Source organism: Mauremys reevesii, linkage group 10 (genome assembly GCF_016161935.1).
Source record: "Mauremys reevesii isolate NIE-2019 linkage group 10, ASM1616193v1, whole genome shotgun sequence".
NCBI lineage: Eukaryota > Metazoa > Chordata > Testudines > Geoemydidae > Mauremys > Mauremys reevesii.
The window spans coordinates 52,146,114-52,169,511 of NC_052632.1; the positions used below are offsets into that span (position 1 = coordinate 52,146,114).

The window sequence follows — 23,398 nt, forward strand, 5'->3', positions numbered from 1 at the left end:
CATACAAGCTATTCCCTCAAACACTCCAGTTTCCCAGTATCACCACCAGCACTGCTCCTTAGAGGGGTGAATGGTTATGAAAACCAATACCTCAGTAAAAGACAAAAAGGTTCTTCCGATCCCAAAGGTCCAAACCCCAGACCCAGGTCAATATACCAGTCACATCTTACCCACAAATCACACTGTTGCCAACCCTTTAGAATCTAAAGGTTTATTCATAAAAAGGAAGAAATATAGATGAGAGTTAAAACTGGCTAAATGGAATCAGTTACATACAGTAATGGCAAAGTTCTTGGTTCAGGCTTGTAGCAGTGATGGAATAAACTGCAGGTTCAAATCAAGTCTCTGGAGTACATCCACAGCTGGGATGGGTCATTCAGTCCTTTGTGTAGAGCTTCCTTGTAGCAAAGTCCCTCCAGAGGTAAGAAGCAGGACTGAAGACATAACAGAGGGGTTTCCAGGCCTTTTATATTCGTTCTCTTGTGGGTGGAAACCCCTTTGTTCTCCTGTGCAAAATCACAGCAACAAGATGGAGTTTGTAGCCACATGGGCAAGTCACATGTCCATGCATGACTTTACAGGGAGAGCAGCCATTGCTCACATGCTACCTTGAATGTTCCCAGGAAGACTTCTCATGTGGATTGGAGTCTCCCAAGGTCCATTGTCAGTTAAGCGTTTCTTGACTGGGCACTTAATCTGAAGAGTCCCTTCTCAATAAGCTGGCCACATGCTTCACTGGTGCTACTCAGAATCAAACACACCTAGGCCTTGGCTACACTTACAAATTTGCAGTGCTGCAGCAGGGTGTGAAAACACACCCTCTCCAGCGCTGCAAATTGTGGCGCTGCAAAGCGCCAGTGTGGTCAAAGCCCCAGCGCTGGGAGCGCGGCTCCCAGCGCTGTACGTTATTCCCCACAGGGAGGTGGAGTACGGACAGCGCTGGGAGAGCTTTCTCCCAGCGCGCTGGCGCTTTGACTACACTTAGAGCTTCAAAGTGCTGCCGCGGCAGCGCTGCCGCGGCAGCGCTTTGAAGTGTAAGTGTAGCCAAAGCCTGAGATACAAGTACATAGCCAATATTTATAACTTCAAACATAAAAATGATACATGCATACAGACAGCATAATCATAACCAGCAAATCATAACCTTCTCATAGACACCTCATTTGACAACCTTTGTACAATATTTGCTGCAAATATATAACAGTGGTTGCAATAATGATCTATATGGTTACAGTTCATGTCAATAACGTGACACTTGCCCTAGGAGGTGGGGCCCAGGCTGGCGGGGGGGGGCATGCAACCCTCCCTCCCTGTTATCAGTCTGACCCCCACAGAGTGATGGGGCTCTTCTCCAGCTCGGGGTGTCTGCAGGTGGGTCTGCCACCACAGGGGGCGGGTGGGAGGGGAGATTGCACCCTCGTCCACCAACAGGGACCAGCTGCTCTCCCTGGGAGCCAGAGTCTCGCCTAGGAGAGCATCATGCCATCTGGGGCTCCACAGGCCTCTGGAGCAGGCAAAGCCCCACCCTGCCCAGCCCCTGCAGCTGGAGCTCTGCGGGTGGGGGAGGAGAGGGGGCAGAGCAGCTCTAGAGTACGGGGAGGTCACTCCAGAGCAGGCATGGCAGACAAGTGGAGGAGAAGCAGTCACACGGCAGGAGGGGATTGTCCCTGAAATCCCCCCAGCCCCGACAAATGCCAGTGTGGCTGCATCGCAGCCTGACCCAGCCAGGGTGAGCACCACCTTTGCCAGGGGGTAGGGAGGGCACATGCTGTTTCTGGCATTGCTGTGCCAGTGGGAGGCTGGGCAACGTGCCCGTAGATGCCAGGGGGGTCTGAAGAGTGGGCACCCAGGCTAGAGCAGGGAGAGGGGCTTCCCGGGGCGATGCCCAAGCTGTGCCATGCAGCGAGGGGTGACATGTAGGGCATGTCTCCAGAAGCTCCCTGTGAGGTGCTGGACATGGTGGGGGAGCTGCTGTGGCGCAGCCTGCTGAAGTCTGTGAGTCTGTGAGATGGTGGGATTGGAGTGCCAGCACCCTGGGTAATAGACTGCAGGGAACGCTGGCAGGGCGAGCGCCAGCATCGCTCTCAGAGCTCTGGTGTCTGGGGGTGCTGGCTGATTGGTGATGCCGGTACAGATGGGGGCAATCACCATTCCTCCTTCCTGACAGCATCTGATCACTGCTTGGGAGGGGTGATGCCCCCAAGATGGTGCTGCACGTTGCTCAGGGCACGAGGCTCAGACAGGGAAGTTGGCCTCTCATCACAGCTTCTGGCATAGGCAGGCCAGGGCAGCCGGCCAGGGCACAGCCTGGCCCCCCTCATAGAATCATAGAATATCAGGGTTGGAAGGGACCTCAGGAGGTCATCTAGTCCAACCCCCTCAGGCCCATGGAGTCTGTTACTCTGTGATTCTTAATTATGGGGACTCTGGCACGCACCCAGCTCCTTCCCCTAAGCCCTGCAGGGGGCAATGTCATGGCAGCACTGATGCCAGCACCCTGGGAAATGCGGCCGGCTGGTTTTGGCCTGGCGCGTAAATGTTGTCAAAGAAATCTTGCAGACGAGAAAAAATTAGTTGCTGCACTTTTAACACCAGCTGCTGTATCGGCCATAGCACCAGTCTTAGTCTGCTGCACGCCACCCTGGCAACTGAGGGGCATCGGCACAGCCGTGGATGTGGGTAGGACCTGGGGCTGGATTAGCAGTGGGGGGCAGGGCAGGGATCGGGGCATTGGCAGAGCCATGGAGGGGACTCAAGGCTGGAAGAGCGGTGGGCTGCAGGGCAGCATGGGGAGCGTACTTTCAGTAACTTCTGGTCCCAGTGGGGACGGCCCGGGTGCTGGGATGTGACTGGACCCCACTGGGATGGTCTGGGCAACAGGCTGGGACTGGGTCCCGCTGGGACGGTTGCTGGGAGCTGGTCACTGAGCAGGCTGGAGCACTGAGGCCCTTTGAAGAGCTTTATCTGCCTCTCCCTTTCCTTTCCCGCGTCCCTCCGGCGCACTCAGCGCCCCCGGCTGCAGCCGGCTGCTGTGTCCGGCAGCTCAATCTCCATATAAGGAGCTCGCTCAAAGCTTTTCGACTTCAGTGCATTTTTGTCCATTTCCAACTTGGGCAAAGGCTGTCAGCCCAGCCCTCAGCTCCTGAACCCCCCGGGCTGCCCCCGGCTCCCTCAGGGAAAGCCCCCTGTCAGGAGGGCTAGCGTCTGGCCGTGTCCCTGCACCTGTGGGTGGTCACTCTGCTGGCCTAAGCCTGAGGGAAAAACAAGGGAGTCAGAACCAAACTGAAAAACCAACGTGCTGCACTGGTGCTGCGCCCTGCTGGGGAACATGCCCCGGAGCCGCTCCCTAACGGGGAGCTGTCCCACAGGCCGATTGAGAAGCCCAGGGTTCTGCTGGCATTGCCCGTTGCGACTGCTTGCTGGCGCTGTCAGGGGCTGTGGGGCTGGCGCCCCTCTGTGGGTGCTGGCAGTGGCGTGGCTGATCCATAGGCCTGGCCCCGAGCAGTTCCCCTCACCAGGCTCCTTTGTCTTTCAGGGCAGCGATCCCACTCTTGGACCCCGACACCGGGCTCTTGGTGGTGGCTGGAAAGGTGAGTGCTGGGAGAGCTGGGCGGCCATGCTGCAGTTGTTGTAACTCGGGGGCCGGGGCTGTCCTTGGGGGCCCTGGGGCGCTCACCCCAAAGCATTCGGGCCAGGAGCATGGTTTCCCCCTAGTTCCCATGGTGGGGTTCAGCTGAGCAGGGCCCCCTTGTTCTAGACCCCTCTGCTCCCCCTTAGGTGAGGTTGGGTGCACTGCTAGTCCACTCCACTGGGGGGCATCACTGCCCTGTCCCCTTAGGGGGCGTCCCCAGGCAAGGGGTCTCGCTCCATCCCTGGGGTGGGGGCGGTGGAATTTCACTGTCTCTGAAGCCCCCATGGCGGCTGGTGTGTCCAGGCAAGAGTTGACTGCAGTGGTGCCGAGCCCGGACGGGGGCAGCCCGTTGTGCCTGCCCGGGGCCTGTGCGGCCATTTTGGCCCTGCCATCTTGTCTCTGTTTCAGGGTGAAAATCTCCTCTACTGCTTTGAAGTGTGCCCCTCGCTGCCAGCCCTGACACAGGGTGAGTATCCATCTGGCAGCCGCCCCACACTTCCGTTCCCAAGCCCCATGGACCTGGGGTGCCCGGCCCCAGGAGCTGTTCTCAGGCCGTGGAAAGGGCTGACATGGCAGATGGGAAGCAGCCCACTTCTTTGGGGGGAGGCTTGGGTATTGGGGTCCCCCTGACTGCCCCCCCCAAGAGACCCTCTGATATTAGCCAGTGGGTCCAGTCCGCCCGAGTAGTGCTCCAATAACCAGCTGGTGAGTGCCCGCGGGACGTCCCGTGGTGCTGTGAGCTGTGTATAGTCTAAGGGCTGAGCCTGGTGACAGGGAATGGGTGAAACCCCAGGCCAGCTGGCAGCCCAACCCATGCCAGGGCAGTCCCTGACAGAGGGCACAGTGCTATGCCACACCCCCACAGTATGCCTGGCCAATGCATTCAGTCGGTTACCGTGAGTGCCGCAGGCAGGGGGCTGCTCAGTGGGACCCTCTGTGTGGCGTGGTCTGGGAATGGCTGGGTGACACAGCGGAGCCCCTGTCTGTGGGGATGGCTCGGGGCAGGAGGAGGCCCGCTAACGGGCACACAGTGTCATGCTGGGGGAGCAGGGGACCCCGACCCCTGGAGGGGCTGCCCTGGAAGCAGGGTCCTAGGAGAATTGGACCTGGGGCAAGGGTACAGCCAGCAGGTCCCCGGGTGTCAGGGGCCACGTTTGGCAGCGCAGTGAGTCACGCCAGCCAGCGGCAAGGGGATCACCTAGCCGCAGTATGAGGGGCCCCAGGGAGTTGGCCTGGGACAGGGAAAACTCTGGGACCACTCAAGAACTCTGGGACCACTCAAGAGCTAAACTGGCCCTGAGGTACCCTGATTGCCCCCACACCTGCTGCCTGGTTTCGTCGGGTCAGCGTGTCTGGGGCTTCCCATGGTGCACGTGGCATGGGCTGGTGCAGTGATGCTGGCTCCTCCTTGTGCCACTGGCCGAGCCACACGAAAAGCAGCTATGAATGCCTGAAAGGCCAGTGTGGGGTGGTGGCTGGCAGGGGTAGTGCCCACAGGGCTGGGTAGATTGGCCTATGTGCTGAGCGCTGCCTTGCCTGAGGCTTTGGCAATTGAAACAAGGCCTTGCAACCTGGTGCGGAGAAGGCTCCCGCCCGTGCCCCGGGATGGCTGGTCTGTAACTGCGCTGGGCACGGATGTCAAGTGAGTGACAAGCCTGCAAGGCTGTGCTGGGATTGAGAGCGTGACCAGCCGCAGTGCCCGAGGGCCAAATTCAGCGGGGCAGGTGTGGGTACGTAAAGGGAAGGCCTGTGCCTGACTGGGGTCTGGCAGGGCTGGGGTCCGTGTCCTCACCCCAGACGGCTCCGATGCCAGTAAATACCTGCTGATAGTCCCGCAGGCTGCCCGGCCTCTCCAGCCCCCTCCAGGCGATGGGCAGCGCAGCCCCACTCACACCATGTTTCCATTTCCCGCTAGTGACCCAGTGTCTGACAGAGGGCAAGGCCAGGGGTGCCGCCCTGGTGCCAAAGCGGGCACTGGACGTCATGTCCTGCGAGGTGCTCAGAGTCCTGCAGCTGACGGACAGCTTCATTGTTCCCATCAGCTACACGGTGCCCCGCAAGGTGAGCTGGCACGGGGGGCCAGGGCGGCCCTGGGCACGGATATCTGGCAGCCCCGTGCCACCGGGCCGGCCTGAGTCCAAAGGATGATGTTAACCATTTCAGGGCTTGGTTCTGAGCCATGCTCTGTCCCTTTGCTCCCCGGAGCACATGGCTCAGCAGGTTCCCTGCGAACCCCAGGGCAGGTGCGGCCAGCTGCCCTGGCTACTGAAGAGCAGGACTGAGTCTACCCTGCATCCCCTCTCCCCAGTGAGGTTCATGCTCACAGTGATGGTCCTGCCAGGGGGCGGGATCATGCCAGCCCTTCCCTGGCATATGGTCACTCAGTGCCACTTACAGCCTGTGTCTCTTCCAGTCCTTGCAGGAGTTCCACGAAGATCTGTTCCCGGACTCCACTGGGCCCGTCCCCGCAGTATCAGCGCAGGGCTGGTGGGCAGGAGACAACAAACAGGTACCCACCCAGCTGCTGACTTGGCCTTCGGAGACCCGGGGTGCCTGAGGAGAGGCGCTTCTACAGCTTTTCTCCATTGCTACCCCCACTGGTGCCGGGGTGCCCCTCCCCTCCATTGGTGCCAAGGGTTTGAGCCCCCCCATTGGCGCTGGTGATATAAGCCTCCGCATTGGTGCTGGTTGCGTGAGGCCCCCCATTGGTGCCAGTGGTATAAGCCCCCCCACTGATGCCAAGGGCGTGAACCCCCACTGTTGGTGCCAATGGTTTGAGGCCCCCCCATTGGTACTGGGGTACAAGGCCCCCCCTTGGTGCTTGGGGTGAGGCCCCCCCATTGGTGCCATTGGTGTGAGCCCCCCACCCCCCGTTGGTGCCCGGGGTGTGAGGCTACTGTGCTGCCTACTATGGCTTTCGCTGAAGAGGCTGGTCACCGCCAGGGCAGGTCTCCGTGACGTGAGGTTTCGGAGTCAGCGCCTTGTCCATTCCCACCATCGCTGAGCCGGGGTGGCAGCTCTGGGAACCCCCCCATGTAGAGCAGGCTGGGGGTCCTGCCCCACCCCAGGGAGCGCCGCCGTCTGCAGGCTTCAGAGAGCCCCCTGCGGGTGATGGGGGTTGGGGTGGCAGCCACGGTGCTGGGAAGTGACCCTCTGCTGCTGCCTGTCAGGTGGAGAAGATGAGCCTGAACCCGGCCCGCAGGCCCCGGGAGACCTTCACCTCCTGCCTGTGTCCCCCTGCCCGGCGTGAGGAGCCTGCTCCACCCACCACCCAGCAGCCCGCCATCCGCTCTGGGGACGTGGACAGGAGCGTGAGTGACGGGCCTGGCTGGAGCTGCCAGCCCACAGGGCAGGGGCTGCCTCGGGGTCCCACACACTGACACATCGCTGGGGCGCTGCCAAGCTCCCAGCGTGCACTGGGGCATGGGGCACACCTGGCTTGGGGCGCGTGGGGCAGTCACCCCAGAACCTGGGTGGGGGTGTGCAGGGTGGCACAGGAGTGAGGGCGGGCCCAGGACTGTGACAAACGGCCACAGAAAGGGTGGGGTGGGGGCATTAGTGTTGTGTGGGGTGAAAGGCTTGTGGAGGTGAAAGGCTTTGATCCCGACCAGCAGCCCCCCAGCTCTGCCAGGCCTGCTCCCCACCTCTGCCAATGCCTTCCAATCCCAACTTGCCCCCCAACTCTGCCAGCCCTGCCCCCCAGCCCTGCCAACACCCTCCAATCTCGACCTGCACCCAGCTCTGCCAGCCCTGCCCCCCAGCCCTGCCAACACCCTCCAATCCCGACCTGCCCCCAGCTCTGCCAGCCCTGCCCCCCAGCCCTGCCAACACCCTCCAATCCCGACCTGCACCCAGCTCTGGCAGCCCTGCCCCCCATCGCTGCCAACTCCGTCCAATCCCGACCTGCCCCCCACCTCTGCCAGCCCTGCCCCCCAGCCCTCCCAACACCCTCCAATCCCGACCTGCTCCCAGCTCTGCCAGCCCTGCCCCCCAGCCCTGACAACACCCTCCAATCCCGACCTGCTCCCAGCTCTGCCAGCCCTGCCCCCCAGCCCTCCCAACACCCTCCAATCCCGACCTGCTCCCAGCTCTGCCAGCCCTGCCCCCCAGCCCTGCCAACACCCTCCAATCCCGACCTGCTCCCAGCTCTGCCAGCCCTGCCCCCCCGCCCGGCCAACACCCTCCAATCCTGACCTGCCCCCCACCTCTGCCAGCCCTGCCCCCCAGCCCTGCCAACACCCTCCAATCCTGACCTGCCCCCCACCTCTGCCAGCCCTGCCCTCCACTTCTGCCAATGCCTTCCAGTCCCAACCGGTCCCCCAACTCTGCCAGCCCTGCTCCCAACATCTGCCCAACACCCTCCAATCCCAACCTGCCTCCCATCTCTGCCAGTTCCTTCCAATCCTGACCTGCCCCCAGCTCTGCCAGCCCTGCCCCCAGCTCTGCCAACACCCTTGAATCCCGACCTGCCCCCAGCTCTGCCAGCCCTGCCCCCAGCCCTGCCAACACCCTTGAATCCCGACCTGCCCCCCAGCTCTGCCAGCCCTGCCCCCCAGCCCTGCCAACACCCTCCAATCCCGACCTGCCCCCCAGCTCTGCCAGCCCTGCCCCCCAGCCCTGCCAACACCCTCCAAATCCCGACCTGCCCCCCAGCTCTGCCAATAGTCTCCAATCCAATCAGCAGCCCCTGGCTATTCTAGCCCAGCATTAGATTCTCCCAGCTACCCCCCATTCCTGATGACTCCCAGGAGCTGCAGCTCCCATCCCCCAGGGGTTGGCACCTGACCACTGTCTGGTTCCCTGCCTGGCTGCATTGGGTGGAAGAGAGGGGCTTTGGCCAGGCTGTTTAACCCCCTGACTCCCTGTGGGGTCTGTTCTTCCCCGCAGGAGGGCAGCGGCCTCTCGTCTCCCCCCAGCTCCCTGAGCTCTCCCTCCAGCTCAGCCCCATCTCTCTCCACCACCAGCCCCAGTCCTAGTCAGAAGTCCCTGCAGAGCATTCTGGGTAAGTGCGAGTAGCCGCTCAGGGGGGCGGGGGCGTTTGGCTAGGTGGGTGCAGCCTGGAGCTGGGCGCGAGGTGGCTGCCACGCCCAGGGCACTCTGCCGTCTCCTGGAAGATGGGCAGAGAGAGTAGCGGCAGCTGGTGCCCGGCTCTTCCTCGGCCCAGGAGGGCAGGCAGAGCTGGGGATGGTCCGTGAGGCCTTGCCCTGGTTGGAGGCAAATCCCTCACTCCTGCCCTCGTCTCCCCCAGGGCCCAGCTCCAAGTTCCGTCACACCCTGGGTACGGTGCTGCCCCGCGGCACCCACATCACCAACCTCAAGGGGCTGAACCTCACCACACCGGGAGAGAGCGACGGCATCTGCGCCAACCGGCTGCGCGTCGCCGTCCCACTGCTGTCAGCAGGCGGGCAGATCGCCGTGCTGGAGGTAGGTGCACAGTGGGGCTGGGCGCTGTTGGGACATGCCATGGCATGGGCGCGGCATGGGCCCTGGGAGGGCAAGCTTCCCTGCCAGCTTGCCTCCACCTGGCCCCTCCCCAGGGCTGAAAGAGCCCTGGCCTGCTCTGCTGCGGCTGCTGCCCAAGGGGAGCGGCTGGAGGCACTGCTGAGACTGCATTCCCTGGCTGGCCCAGGCCCCGGCAGCGCGATATCACACAGGGGACCCTGTGGGGCTGGACTCCCGGGTGTGGGGCCGGCCTCCTGCAAGCCGGCCCCACTCTGACAGCTCATTGTGCTGCAGGCACATGTCCCCAAGGAGATCACACATGTGGGGTGATCAAACCCCCCAGCCCCACCAGCCTGCACTGAAGGGCTGCTCCCCTAGGTGGTAGCAAGAGCGGATCTGTAATCCCCTCTGTGAGCCAGCCACTAGAGGGCACTGTCGCCCACACACTGCTACCACCAAGGCCCATCACGCGTGGCCTGGGGAGGGTGGTACTGAGATGGGGGGGCGGGGGGAGAGGAAGCGACGTGCCATCCTCTCCGCCGGGGCATGCCTGGGGATGGGGTGAAGGTAACCAAGCTGCTGCGCTGCGTTGACTGCGGGACTCTGCTGCAGCTCTCCAAGCCGGGCCGGCTCCCCGACACGTCCGTGCCCACCATCGAGAATGGGACGCCGGTCGCAGACTTCTGCTGGGACCCCTTCGACCTGCAGCGCCTCGCAGTCGGTGCGTGAACTCTCTGTCCCCCCCTAACGCCCGGCTCCCCACTGCGGGGGGTGGGGCTGTGCTGCTGGCCTAGGAGAACTCTCCTCATTCCAGGCCCATGTCCAGGGCTGTCCGATGCTCTCCCCCTCCCAGGACACACTGTTAAGATCAGCAGTCCCTCTTCGCTGCCCTTCTCTGGTGCCTTCCTCCACAGATCTCCAACATGCTTTGTAGACCTTCAGTAAGCCCCCAAGCCCTTCCCCCGCCTCACCCACAAAGGGAATCTGTGTAATCCCATTTTACAGATGGGGAAACTGAGGCACGGTTTCTATTCCCTCGCCCAAGGTCAGCCAGGTGGCAGAGCCAGGAGTAGAATCTCTTGATTCCCAGCCCTGGGATCTGGTCCCCCTGCTCCCCGTTATTGCTAGATCTCCTCTCACATGCTAGTGAGTTCCTGATCTTTTTAGTAATCACTGCATGAGCAGTGTGGTCTAGTGGTTGTATCAGGACCCGTCGGGCAGGTTGGGTTCTAGCCCAGGCTTTGCCGCTGACTTTCTAGGTAGCCACGGGACAGTCACTGCTGCAGGACAAGGCTCTGTGCCTCAGTTTCCCCACCTGTGGAATGAGGCTGATGCCACTGACTCCAGTAGAACCGACAAGTGCAGAATGTGCTCGTTTCCCAAGTATTGTTGCCATTGCCTTGGGGCTCCTCGGCCGGGTCCCTTCCCCCGCAGATTTCAGCGGGTGATTAAAACAGGCCAAGCAATCTCTGGGAAATGGGAGCGGGAGGTTTTTAGGAATGCTTGAAAATGAAGTTTTAGCAGTTTTTAAAACGTGTTGGGGGCCACTCGGGGTGTGGACACATTTCAGGTTGTCCTGCTGCCTCGGCCCCTTGTCCTTCCCAGAGGACAGCTCACATCCCTGATCTTCGCCTGCCCAAGGCCCCAGCATCCCAAGGGGCAGAGGCTGTTAGCGCCTGCCTGCTCCTGGGGCCTCCCAGGCACTGGTGCCCAGAACCCATTAGCGCCTGGCTCATTCTTTGTCTCTGTTCGGCTGCCTTGGGCGTTCAGCGGGCGACGATGCCAAGATCCGACTGTGGCGAATCCCCCCTGGAGGGCTGCAGGAGACGCTGCTGGAGCCTGAGGCCGTGCTCAGAGGTAAGGGCTGTGGGGGTGTCTGCGCTGCTGGCAGACAGGGAGAGGCTCCGAGTGCCCGGCCTGCCCCGCAGTCATGCTGCGCTGGAGCCAAGCTTTCCCTTAAGTGGATGAGCCCATCTCTAAGCTGGGGCCTGCAGAGCAAACCATCCGGAGGGGACAGGAGTGTGGCACTGCTGGAGAAACAAAGCCCCAGGATTTGCCAGCTGGCTGGCTCCCTCGGCGCCAGGTGGGGTGCAGACGGGGCACTGGCACTGGCACTGCTCTGTCCCTCTAACCAAGCCTGGTTTCAATAGACCCGGCTCGCCGGCTCCTTGCTCTGGGCTTCACACGCCATGCGCTTGGGGGCTCTGAACAGAGCGTCAGGGCACATCAGCTCCTGTCGCGCCCTGGCTCCCTTGCCCACGCCAGGCCACAGAGATCTCCCCTCTCTCTTCCCCAAGGTCACACGGAGAAGATCTACTCCCTCAAATTCCACCCCCTGGCTGCAGACATACTGGCTTCCTCCTCCTACGACATGAGCGTGCGGATCTGGGACCTGAAGGCGGGCAGGGAGGAGCTGTGCCTGAGGGGGCACCGAGACCAGGTAGGGGGCAAGCGAGGCCAGGGAGCTGGGCAGAGCAGTGCCCGGCGTGGGGATCTGTGTGGGGAAGGCAGGGGGAGGCTGGTGCTGGTGGATGCCCTGATATGCCAAGGGGCAAGGAAAAGGAGTCACCATGGGCAGGGAAGGCCTGCAGCTCCCCCACACTGCAACAGCCCCACGCAGGAGGGGAGGGTGCAGTCAGTGACATGGAGCGTGGCTGTCATTGCCGGAGAAATACACAGGGCCGCATTTTTCAAAATGGATAAACCAGGGCCGCCTGGGGGGGGCAAGAGGGGCAATTTGCCCCAGGCCCCGAGCCCCACAGGGGCCCCCACCAGAGTTTTTCGGGGGCCCTGGAGCGAGGTCCTTCACTCGCTCCGGGGGGCCCGGAAAACTCTTGCGGGGCCGGGCGCAGGAGCTTCTTCTGCTCCCGGTCTTCACCGGTGGGGGGTCCTTCCGCTCCGGGGCGGAAGGACCCCCCGCTGGCGAATTACCGCCGAAGACGGAGCGGGACCCGCCGCCGAAGTTCAGCTCGGTCTTCGGCGGCAATTCGGCGGCGGGGGGCCCTTCCCTTCCGGGACCCGCCGGCGAAGTGCCCCGAAGACCCGAGGCAGGGGCCCCCCTCCGACGAATTACCACCGAAGACCGGGCTGCACTTCAGCGGCGGGTCCCGCTTCGGCGGTAATTCGGCGGTGGGGGGGGGGGCCGCGCCACGGGTCTTCGGGGCACTTCGGTGGCGGGTCCCGGAACGGAAGGGCCCCCCGCCGCCGAAGACCCCGGGCCCCCGGAATCCTCTGGGCGGCCCTGGGATAAACATCTGCAGCTGGCCATAGCCAGGGAGATGAGAATCCCCCACAGCCTGCTGTAGGCTGCACCCCTCCTGAGAGATGGTCAGTCCCAGAATGCTCCCTTGGGACCCCAAGCCAGGCAAGCCTGGCCAAGAACACAGGGGACAGCTTGTGTCTGGCAGCTGGGGCGTGTCAGCCCTCCGTGCACCAGGGGTCAGCCCTGAAACCCACGCAGGGGGGTAGCTCCCTCCAGCCAGATCCTTCCAGATGAGCTTGGCACCGGCCCACTCCCAGACCAGCCTGACTCTCCGGGCTGCAGCGCCTGCCCGGCCCGGCTGCTGGCTCATGCCCAGGGCGGCACCAAGCAGAGCTCTGGCTGCAGGGGTGTGAGCTCCAGTCACTGTCCCAGGGTCAATGTGGATGAAGGCAGGGTGAGAGCGGAAAGCCCAGGAGCCGTACTACGAAGCAGTGCTGTTAGTGTATACGCCCCACGCCCCCAGAACTGCATCCTAACTGGCCTTTGCCAGCCAACGTCTCAGCCGGACCACTGAGCCTCATGGCAACGGTGCTGGGAGGGCCCTGCCCACGGCCGCTCCCCGCGCTCCCCAGCAGGACTCGGCACAGATGGGACCGCGTTAGCAGGGGGTGGGAATCAGCACCTGCTGAGTGTGTCTGTTTGCCTGTGGGCATGTGGGGGGCTGGGACCTGTGCTAAGGGAGCCCCTGACTCTGGGGGCCTGTCTGGGGGGCTGACGGCCGGATCCCACCCTGCGTGCCCTCGGGATTCCCATCCCCAGCTGGTGTGGTTCAGGACTGCAGGCCAGCCTGGCGTGCCCAGAGCCACGTCCCCATGCCGGAGCCAGGCTGCGTGGGACACACTGGGCGTGGGCTACAAGTGCCAATCGGAAATCTCCATGGGGGGAGACTGGCCTAGCTGAGCTGATTTAAACTGGCGCAGGTTCAGCATGGGAGCGAGGCCTGGCAGAGGCAGCCGCAGTGGGTCTGTGGCTGTCCCGGCGTGAGGCTGGGCCCCCTTCTCTGGCACGCACAGGATGATTCAGCCAGCAGGCCCCTGCTGATTCTCCCCTTGCCTGCAGAGGTCCCTCCACTGCCACGGTCCATGCTGCCCCACTCTGCTTTAACCCTTCCAGCGTGAGCCGCCAGCCTCTCCCAAGCCGGCTCCTCACGGTCGCAGCTTGGATTGGGGGGCCCCAGCCTGCCCGCCTCATCGCTGCCAGCCCTTCCCTGCTTACCATGCTCGGTGAGCACCACGCGGCCGGTGCCCAGGGCCAGGACATGCGTGACGCAGGCAGCGGGTGTCTTTCAGATCTTCAGCTTGGCTTGGAGTCCGGATGGCCGGAAGCTGGCCACGGTCAGCAAGGATGGCAGAGTGCGGGTCTATGCGCCCCGCCAGTCCCCGGAGCCCGAGCAGGTGAGGGGTCAGTCGCTTCCTCCTGGGGGGTGGAGGGGAGGGCATGATGGAGCCAGGCATGGGGCGGTGGGGGACCAGGCGGGAGCTGTGGGGCACGGGTCCCTGTGGGGGTGCCTGGCTGGTAGCAGGGGGAGTGGGCAGCATGGAAGCAGTGTGCTCTGCTGTGCCCAGCCAGTCACATGCTTCCACTCCTGCTTCCCCGTCCTGCCCCGGATCTACCCTGCGCAGCCTGTTCCCCTTTGCCACCGGCCGGGGTGGAGGCAGCTGTACAGGGAGCGTGGGGGGCATATGCCAGAGAGTCACGGTTCTCTCCCCGCCACAGGAAGGCCCCGGCCCCGAGGGCGGGCGAGGTGCGAGGCTGGTCTGGGTCTGTGGTGGCCGCTACCTGCTGGTGTCTGGCTTCGACAGGTAAGGGCTGGTGCTGTGTCTCCAAGCCGGCAGTCACCTGCGCAGGTCATGGCCCTGCAATAACTTCGATTGCCATGGTCCTGGCAGTGCAGCCACCCCTGGGGGGAAGACGGCAGCTGACCCCGCATGCAGGCTGTGGTGCCGAATTGCACTGATCGCTGGTCCCAGCAGGGCTGTGCCCTCAGCCAGGCTGTGCTGCCTGCTCCGCAAGGCAAGGCTCCAGAGCGAGGGATGCCAGCTTCGTGCCGGTGCCCGGAGCAGCCTGGCATCCAGCCACACCCTCCCCAGAGGGACCACCCAGGGGGTCAGTCATCTCCTGGCTGGGTTGCGTGGCTGGCCATGCTGCAGAGTCCCAGCTTGGATAACTGCTGTGCTGGGGACCCCAGATCGCCCTACGGAGCAGGGGGTTGCTGATGCACGCTGGCCCTGCCACCCCACGGGGCTGCATTCCCGAGGGGGCCACGCACTCCCTGGGACACTGGAGCTGGTTTGCAGAGGAAGCCCCAGGGGATCCCTGGGGACCAGGCAGGAGCCTGCAGCTGCACCAGGTGGGGTGGGGGGTGGCTCTGCTAGCACAGCAGGAGGCCTCGTGAGAGGTGGCCCCAGCGAGGGGCCCAGGAGGCAGGGCCACCTGCCATTCTGCAGATCTCCCCGCCGGGAGCCAGGCCTGGGTCCTGAAGCCAGATCCATCCACCCTGCTCTGCACCTGGCCTTTATCTAGACACCAGGTCAACACCCTGGCACTGTGTCCATCTCCCTGCTGCCCGGCCTGCGAATTCCTGTGTCCCAGCTACCCTGCCCGGCCCGGTGCACATCTGGACTGGGAGGCAGCCACAGCCTGAGCCGAGCTGGCCTCCACGCCACTTGGCCTCCTGCATGGCAGTGCCCCAGGAATGGGATCGCCAAGGGAGCAGCATCTTCCCGCAGGAGGGTGAGGGCAGCTGTGTGCTGAGCTGACGTCAGGCCCCGCTGATCCGCGCCATGTTCTCCATGCAGCCGCAGCGAGCGCCAGCTGTACCTGTCTGACGCAGCGTCCCTGGCAGCCGGGCCCCTGGCAGTGCAGAGCATCGACACGGCTCCCTCCACCCTCATCCCCTTCTACGATCCGGACACCAGCGTGGTCTTCCTCACAGGCAAGGTGAGTGTCTGGGGGAGGGGCAGCTCAGCCAGTTCCTTGCCAGCCCTGCCAACCATAGGGCATAGGAGCCAACCTGGAAGTGAGTTGCAGAGCGAGGTCCCGGTGGAGCCAGGAGTGCGACTGGGGCATTCCCAGGGCTTGGACCGACAGGCCCCATCCTCGTCTCTCCATTGTCGCTGCGGATGGCATGTCCCGGCCGAGCTGCCAGGCCTCAGACTGTGCCAGGATACCAGCGGGGCTGCCCCAGGCCACCGGGCAGTCGAGGAGCCCGTGGCATTGGAGAAAGGGCTGAGCAGCGTCTGAGCTCTGCCTGTCCCACAGGGCATGGCACATGGGTGTGAGCCTGGGAAAGGCAGTGCCCGGCAGCCCAGCAGGGAGTGCCCCCGTGCCTGGCCGCTGGGGCACCAGTGACCACGCTCTGTTTGGGGTGGGGGGGTCTCCAGAGGGCTTGGCCCCAGGATGATGGAGTGGAGTCTCCCTGCACGGGGGATCAGCTCCCTGCCTGGGCCCCCCGTTGGGAGGCTGTTGGCCTGGACAGTCCCACTGGCTCCATCCCACGGCGGCCAAGCTTCAGGCCATGCTCTCAATGCAGCCGGCCCTGGAGGGCTGGGGGCTGCTCCTCCTCTGGGTCCCGCCACGGAGCCTCCCCACGGCCCATTGCCTCCCTCCCTGAGAGGCCAGGAGGCTGCTGCATCCCAGCTGGCTCACCACACACCACGACAATGCCTGGGGGACATGGCAGCCCCCCCCCCCCCCGACATCAGCACCCAGCCTGGCCGCACCCCGTACATCACCAGCTCTCCCCTCACGCGACTCTCCTTGCCCTTGGCGTTTAGGGCGACACGAGAGTCTTTGTCTATGAGCTGGTCCCTGAGGCGCCCTTCTTCCTGGAGTGCAACAGCTTCGCCTCCAGCGACCCTCACAAGGTACCGGGGCTGGTGGGGAGAGGGCCCTGGGCAGAGGGAGCAGGGTCACCTCTGCAGTGCCAGGCCAGCTGCCCACTCACAAAGGCAGGGGCTCCAGCCGCCCCCAGTTGGGCTCTGCCTGTGCAGCGTGTGCCCTGGCCTCCCTCAGTCAAGCTAGGCCTGGGGGTGGCCTGGCAACGCCTGCCTTTGCTGCTGCCCTCCTTGGCTGGCGGCAGATTTCTGTGAGGCTGGGTGGATGGGGCAGCTGCCCGGCTGGCTGGGTTGGGACAGCCGGATCTTCCAACAGCTGATGAGCGCAGAGACCCCAACGCCTCTGCTCCCCGGCTCAGTCCTGATCTGTGCATGGGGGGTGATTTCTGTATCCACCGTCCGAGCAAGGAGACCTGAGCGCTCCATGCCAGGTGTCCTGGCTCGAACGGCCCCAGGCCATGGTGGTTCTGTCACACCAGGGGCACAGTCCCGGTCCAGGCCACATCGCTGCATCGGAGCATGGCAGAGCGGGCACAGCCGGGCTCTAGCGACAGCAGAGCCCTCTGCACCCCAGGGGTCCCCGTCCAGGGCTGTCCCCGATCACATGTTCCCCAGGGCTTGACCAGCCCAGGGCTCAGTAGCCCAGGGACGGGCTGTGTAACCCCGTCCCCGGGAGACATCCCCAGACAGATCCACTCGCACCTCACCCCCTCCTTTTCCCTGCCAGTCCTGCAGCCGGGACCGCGCCACTCCGCTCCCTCGTATAGCAGGTGCAAAGCCGCCCTCTAGTGGCCATCCAGGGGAGTCACTCGCCAGTGCGCAGGGCGTTATAGCACAGCAATTCCCCGCCATGGCCGCTAGAGGGCCGTGTGGTGCCGTGGGGTATGTGCAGGAACACAGGTGTAAACCCGTGCTACATATGCAGGAGGAATCCACTCCAGAGACAGGTGGAGCTGCCCCCCCCGTGTGTGCAGGGGAAGCCCCCTGGCAGTGTCCCCCCCCAAGTCCAGGCTGTCAGCTGCCCCCCGGGCTGTTGGAGTCTGCAGCGGTCCCTGTCGCTGCACGCTGGCCAGGGGTGGGCAGGAGCACCACATCCCTCCCTGGGCATGGGTGTCCATGGGCAGGCACCAGGTTAGAGGTGTGCCCCGGGGGCTTGGCTCTCCAGTGTGGGGTGTGGTACAGGGAGGGAGAGAAGGGGGCTCTGAATTGCCCTTCCTCATGCTAAGCCCCAGGGGCTGGCATGGTGAGCGTTGCCCACATAGGCAGTCGACAGACCGGTCCCATGGTAGGGCCTTTCTCGTGGGCTTTGGGCACCTGGCCTTCACAGCCCGGCATCCCAGACTGCACCAGGAGCCCTGTGGCGCAGGGTGCTATAGAGACTGTGCTGGGGAGCGGCAGAAGCGGGAGGAGAGGGTGGGGCCAGGGGGCAGTACCATCCTTTGTGTGCCACCCCATGGCACTTTTTGCAGGGGTCAGGATGCCAGACTGGGTTCCTGTTCCAATTGGGGTGAGGACGTTCTGCCTCCATTCAGCTCCACTGCAGTGTCAACTGACTGTCAGTTTTCTTCATTTGCATGCTGTTGTCCTGTGCTGTTAATCAGCTGCCAGGTTCCACACCAGAAGTGGCTGCATCTCATTGGTGGTTCAGGCCTTCCCTCTCTGGCTTTGCCTTATAACTCTGCAGAGGGCCATGGGGCCTGCACAAATCCTGTGCCCTGAGTAGGCAGTGCCAGGGAGCTGGCAGCACTGCCTGAACACGGACTCCTGTGGGCCCGTCACTCCACTGCCATTCCTGCCCCCCCGCTGAGCAGGAGAGCAGGACTCGGCCATATTCCCAGTGCTCCGGAAGTGAGGTTCACAGGGGCCAGGTCCCCAGGGGGTTCCACTGCCAGGCCAGGGCGGGACTCTGACATCTCCCTCTCTGCTTTCCCAGGGCTTCGTGTTCCTGCCCAAGACGGAGTGCGACGTGCGGGAGGTGGAGTTTGCCAGGGCTCTGCGCCTGAGGCAGAGCTCCATCGAGCCGATTGCCTTCAGGGTCCCCCGAGTCAAGGTGGGTGGCATTGGACTCCTTGGGCTTCATGGGGAGCCGGGCCGGGAGAGTCTGAGCCCCGAGGAGCAAGCCCTGGCATGCTGCCTCCCCCTTTCCAGCCCCTAACCCCGGCCTTCTTCCCCCATGCAGAAGGACTATTTCCAGGACGACATCTACCCGGCCACTGCAGTGTGCTGGGAGCCGGCCCTCCCCGCTGCGGCCTGGCGCGCAGGAACCAATGGGCAGCACCGCACCATCAGCCTCCAGCCCCGGGACATGACTCCAGGTGGGTGAGGGCAGGGCCATCGGCCGGGGGGCGGACCCAGAGTGCCAGGTGCAGCGCAGGTGGGGGCTGGCCCCCGTGTGGTGCAGAGTGGGTCCCATGCACCTTCCTCTTCCCCACATGCACCAGTGTCGGGGGGTAGAGTGAGGGCGCTCGGGGGAGGAGGTGTCCCTGGCTATGTGGCACTGGGAGAAGGACCCATAGCCCCAGCTCAGGCTGATCAGACTGGCAAGCCCTTGCTGGGCTCAGGGCGGGCAGGGGAGGGGTCTGGGGGTCCTTGCCAGGCTCTGGGCGGGCAGGCTGTGCCCCAGGCTGGCTGGGACTGGAGGAGGCCATGCGGAGCTGTTCTCTGGTGGCCCTTTGTGAAGGCCGGTGAGCTCGGGGCCGGGCGGTGCCGGGCGGGTGGGGGTGAGGAGATGGGTGCTGATGCTGCTCTCTCCCTCTGGTCCCGTCTGTGCCAGTGAGCGCGGCCCCGAAGGAGGCGCCGACCCGGAAGTACGTCCCGGCCTCGGTCTACCTAGAGGAGAAGTCTGACGAGCAGAAGAAGGAGGAGGTGGGCTGCCACGGGGACCTATGTGCCTTGACTCGCCTCGGCTTGCCCGCCCCAGCCAGCACTGCCCAGCCAGGCCATCCTGCCCCCACAGCTTCAGGCTGCACCTGGCCCAGTGCTGGGGACCACTGACCCTGCTGGGTCCCCCCGTTGCCCATGCCAGGCACTGACCCCACCCACAAGCCCCACAGAGCCCCCTCCCTGCCTGGTGCTAACCCCGCCCATGAGTTCCACTGAGCCCCCTCCCTGCCTGGCGCTGACCCTGCCCGCCAGCCCCCTGGAGCCCCCTCCCCGCCTGGCACTGATCCTGCCCACCAGGAGCCCCCTCCTCACCAGGTGCTGACTCCACCCACCAGTCCCATGGAACCTCCTGCCAGGCACTGACCCACCAGCGCTTCTGAGGGAGCAGGGAGTATCTGGCACACCAGTGCCTACTGGACAGTTCGTCTCCATGCCGTGCCTGGGGCCGAGGAGTGGGGCTGCACTGTCCGTATTCCCCCACCTGGCTGCCAGTAGCAGACACTGTGGGGGCAGCGAGTGCTGAGAAGGCCTCTGGGTCCCATCGCGGGACGGCACTGACACTCTGCCCTTCTCCCTGCAGCTGCTGAGCGCAATGGTGGCCAAGCTGGGTAACCGGGACGACCCCCTGCCGCAGGAATCCTTCGAAGGGGTGGATGAAGCGGAATGGGTAGGGCCAGGGGGCCTGCTGCAGGGGTGATGGTGGGGTGTTGTGACGCACTCCCCTCGGGGTGGGGGGCAGGAGCCAGTCACTTGGTTCGCTGGTCGTGAGGGGAGGAGAGCTGGGGCCACAGTGCTGCCTGGACCCCCATCTCCTGCTCCCCACCCCATGGGGGAAGCTAGGCAGCGGGAGCTACGGTTGGTTCCCTGAGGAGAAACCCTCATGGCCCTCCATACCCAGAGGGACTTGTGGGGCTCTGGAGGGGGCAGAGAGCAACCACACCCCTGTGCCAGGAGCCCTGCCCGCGATGAGGGGGGATCCAGAGAGGGCAGCGTGCCCGGTGATCACACCCGTGTGCCAGGCGCCCTGCCTAGGATGTGGGGAGATCCAGAGAGGGCAGCGTACCCAACGATCACACCCGTGTGCCAGGCGCCCTGCCTGGGATGCGGGTGGATCCGGAGAGGGCAGCGTGCCCAGTGATCACACCCGTGTGCCAGGTGCACTGCCCGGGCTCCTGCTCACTCCATCTCTTTCTTTGCAGGACTAGCCCTGGAGGGGTGACTCCTGTCTCCTGGAACCGCAATCTCCTCCGTGCCAATGCTGCTGGCTCCCTGCCTGGCCTTCGCAGCCCCCATGCTGCGGCCTTGCCTTTCGCTGGACTGTGCCCATACACCCCAGGGCTTCGCCGCTCCCCAATCCAGCACCGATCTCCCTGGAGGGGCTCAGGCCCAGCCCCGGCCCTTTCCCAAAGAGCCCAGGAAGCCAGCTCTGCGCCAGGCTCTGCCTTGTTACATATGGGCTAACGGATGGAGTGAGCCAGATCCTGCCAGCTTCGCCAGGCTGCGCCCTCCTCTCCGCGTGGGGTCTGGCAGGGCTACGGACGCTCCGCCGACTGCTGTGCTGCCAGGCTGGGGCTGGCTATGCTGCCCACGGCTTCGGCCAGGAGTTTATACCCTCTGCCCGTTCGACCAGCAGGCTCCTCCGGGCACCTCAAACCACCCACCCTCGGGACGGTTGGCTGACGTCCATGTTGTGCTTGGGCCCCAGCCAATGGCACGGTGGTGGGGGCAGGGACAGAGCCACCCCGGGGGCTGCAAGACTGGGGAAGGAGCGAGCCGTGGGGAGCTGGGGGTGCCACCGTGGGGTCTGGGGCTCCCAGCCTGGCCTTTCATAGCCACCAATCCTCCCTGTTCTCACAACCCGACTGAGCACAGCCCCCAAGCAAGAGCGCAGCCTGCAGTGCCTCCTTCAGGCCAGCCCTGCTCACAACTCACGGGGATTAGGGGTCTGACACCAGGGAAGCGGGTGCCTTGAACACCTCCACAAGCCTACCCCGGAGCGCCTGCACATTCCCCACGCTGCTGAATCGGGGCCTTCTTTCAGGCTGCAGGGAGCAAGGGCCAGAGGCTGGAATCACCACGGCCCAACGTACACCAAGTGCCTTCTCTGTGTCCGGCTGTCGCCCCGGCTGCCCCTGGCTTGCTGCCACCTGTCGATCCAGTGCAGGGGCTTGGCTTGAGATTGTTCTTCATTTCAGATCTGAAGGCGGAGTCTCACTTGTTCTGTTTCCCGTCAGGCAGACGTTCAAAGCACAAGCCTCCCCAGAGGGGCACCACACCCTGGCCTCGAGGGCTGCCTGTCTGGAGGGTGGGCAGGGGTCGCTGGTGGGTAGCCTTGGCGGAGAGCAGGGATGGAACAGGCCTGAAGCTCAGCACTGTGGTTCAGCTGCACCTCCCAGAAATCAGGAACCCAAGGGTGCCCAGCCTGTGTGTCACTGCCAGCCCACACCCAGCCCCAGCCCCACCGGAGCTGCCACTGCAACCCCACTGCCACGCCTCCAGAGCCTCCCCTCTACCCCAGGCTGGGCTTGGGGCACAGGCTGCTGCTGCGGGTGGGCGGTGCCCCCTTGGTTACAACTCAGACTCACGTCCCAGGCACTACTGCTGATTTCCCTCTGAGCCTGGCGTTTAGTGCCGCTCGAGTGGGCGGTACCCGGAGATGCTAGCCCTGCTGCTTGTGGGGTACGCAGTCTGGACACCTCCAGGCTCCAGGGCTGCCAGGCTGGCATCCTCCCCCAGCGTTACATTCCCTCTGCACAATATTTCACCAGCAGTGTGAGCCTTTAGCTCACCTAGGCAGTGTCTAGCAGAGAGCATGTGATGTCGCCCGGTTTGTGACCTGCCTGGGCGGTGGGAGAATGTTCTCTTGGGGTGAGAGAGCAGAGCTGGGGCCAGAGAGCTGAGCTACCCCAAGCCAAGGCCCACAGCTGCCCAGCTCTTCCTGGGGGGCCTGGCACCGCGAGGGGCACTGCCTTGCCAACAAGCCCAAGTGCCAGAGCAGGGCTGGGGCTGTGCCAAGGCCGAGCTGGGCGGGGCTGTGCTTTGTATGGCCCGGGAATCTGGGAGTGGGGACTCAGTGGGTGCTTGCTGGGAGAGGACGAATGCCAGCAACCAGCGGTGGGGAGGGGGCTTCTGAAATGGTGCCGTGAGTTTTAATAAAAGATGGTACTTTAAAAAAAAACAAAAAACGGAGACAGCAAATCTGTAGTCCCTGAAAGGCAGCGTGGCAGGCAAAGCCTCCTCCTCGGCTGGCTTCCTCCGGGGCTGTGGGGAGATGGATTCTCACACCTCCCTCTTGGCCTACTGGTGCAGCAGCTCCCTGTCGGTGCTGGCCTGTGACCAACTCCCACTTGCCCGTCACCTGGCTGGCTTTTCGGCTGAGCTCATGGGCTGCAGCTGCTGTCACTGGGAGGGCCAAGCCCAATGCAGGTAGCCAATGTGGCTTAGATCGCGTGCTGAGTACCACGGGCAGGGCGTCCCTGAGCCGCTGCAGCTGACTGTGCCTTCTCCCCTCAGACCCGGTGTTCCTGTGGGTGAGCCTTAGCGCTCACCACCACTGTTGTGGGCAATGGAAGGTGCCTCCCAGGGCTCTGCCAGCCCTCCATTTTCCTTGGTGGGGTACAGGGGTGCAGCAGTGGTACACCCCAGCCCCCGAGCCCAGCGCATTGTCCTACAGCCAGCAGTTTTCAGTGCCAGGTACCCTCGTCTCCCGCTAAGCGCATCACCGATGCTCCGGCCTGGCCCGCTTGGAGCCTGCAGGGGCCGTGTTCACAGCTCAGGGCTCCCTGCAGCTTGGGAGATGGCTGCCCTTGGTGCGGGCACTGCATGGGAGCGGTTGGGAATCGCAGCCATGCTACGCCTAGGCCCAGCTGGGCGAGGCTGTGCCCCTGTGGAGGTGACCCAAAACATGGAGACGATTGAGCTCAGATGCGAGGCCCTGGGGGAAGGGAACTGCCAGTGCCACAGGGTAACTGGCTCCCTGTTGTTCTAGTGAATGCTATTGCACCAGGCATGGGCAGGGGGCTGGCAGCAGGGGCAACCTACCAAAGCCTCTCTCTCCACCGACCTTGGCTGATTGTTTGAAGTCTGGTTTTGTTGCGATTTGGAAACCTAAACATGTTGAAATTGGCCATTCAAAGGACTGGAGGTCTGGCTCAGGGGTCGTTCACCTGCTGAGCTGCCCCAGAGCCACAGCTGCCCTGGAGTTACGTGCGTGAGAGCCCTGAGGTCTCCAACTCTGTGGACATGGCGGGCTGCCCCAGAGCCAGGGTGCCTGCCCAGGCTCGTCTCCCTGCCAGGCGGGCGGGGGCGCTGGCCAGACATCAGGCAGGGCTCTGTCAGCACAGA

The 23,398-nt window shown here is 63.9% G+C and overlaps 1 protein-coding gene across 1 annotated transcript in view; it reads left to right on the top strand.

Moving 5' to 3' along the window:
* LOC120372874 (coronin-7-like) overlaps nt 1-22,741 on the top strand; it is a 176,262-nt gene extending 153,521 nt beyond the window's left edge. The window contains exons 10-28 of the mRNA XM_039490329.1: nt 3,536-3,590; nt 4,040-4,097; nt 5,547-5,692; nt 6,045-6,140; nt 6,802-6,942; nt 8,519-8,633; nt 8,880-9,055; nt 9,686-9,794; nt 10,844-10,930; nt 11,371-11,513; nt 13,625-13,729; nt 14,052-14,137; nt 15,134-15,275; nt 16,112-16,201; nt 18,105-18,221; nt 18,351-18,486; nt 18,945-19,036; nt 19,635-19,721; nt 20,254-22,741. Coding sequence (XP_039346263.1) covers nt 3,536-3,590; nt 4,040-4,097; nt 5,547-5,692; nt 6,045-6,140; nt 6,802-6,942; nt 8,519-8,633; nt 8,880-9,055; nt 9,686-9,794; nt 10,844-10,930; nt 11,371-11,513; nt 13,625-13,729; nt 14,052-14,137; nt 15,134-15,275; nt 16,112-16,201; nt 18,105-18,221; nt 18,351-18,486; nt 18,945-19,036; nt 19,635-19,721; nt 20,254-20,259 — 1,987 coding nt within the window. The 3' untranslated portion in view covers nt 20,260-22,741. The remainder of the gene's footprint in view (nt 1-3,535; nt 3,591-4,039; nt 4,098-5,546; nt 5,693-6,044; nt 6,141-6,801; nt 6,943-8,518; nt 8,634-8,879; nt 9,056-9,685; nt 9,795-10,843; nt 10,931-11,370; nt 11,514-13,624; nt 13,730-14,051; nt 14,138-15,133; nt 15,276-16,111; nt 16,202-18,104; nt 18,222-18,350; nt 18,487-18,944; nt 19,037-19,634; nt 19,722-20,253) is intronic.
* Nucleotides 22,742-23,398: the final 657 nt, after the last annotated feature.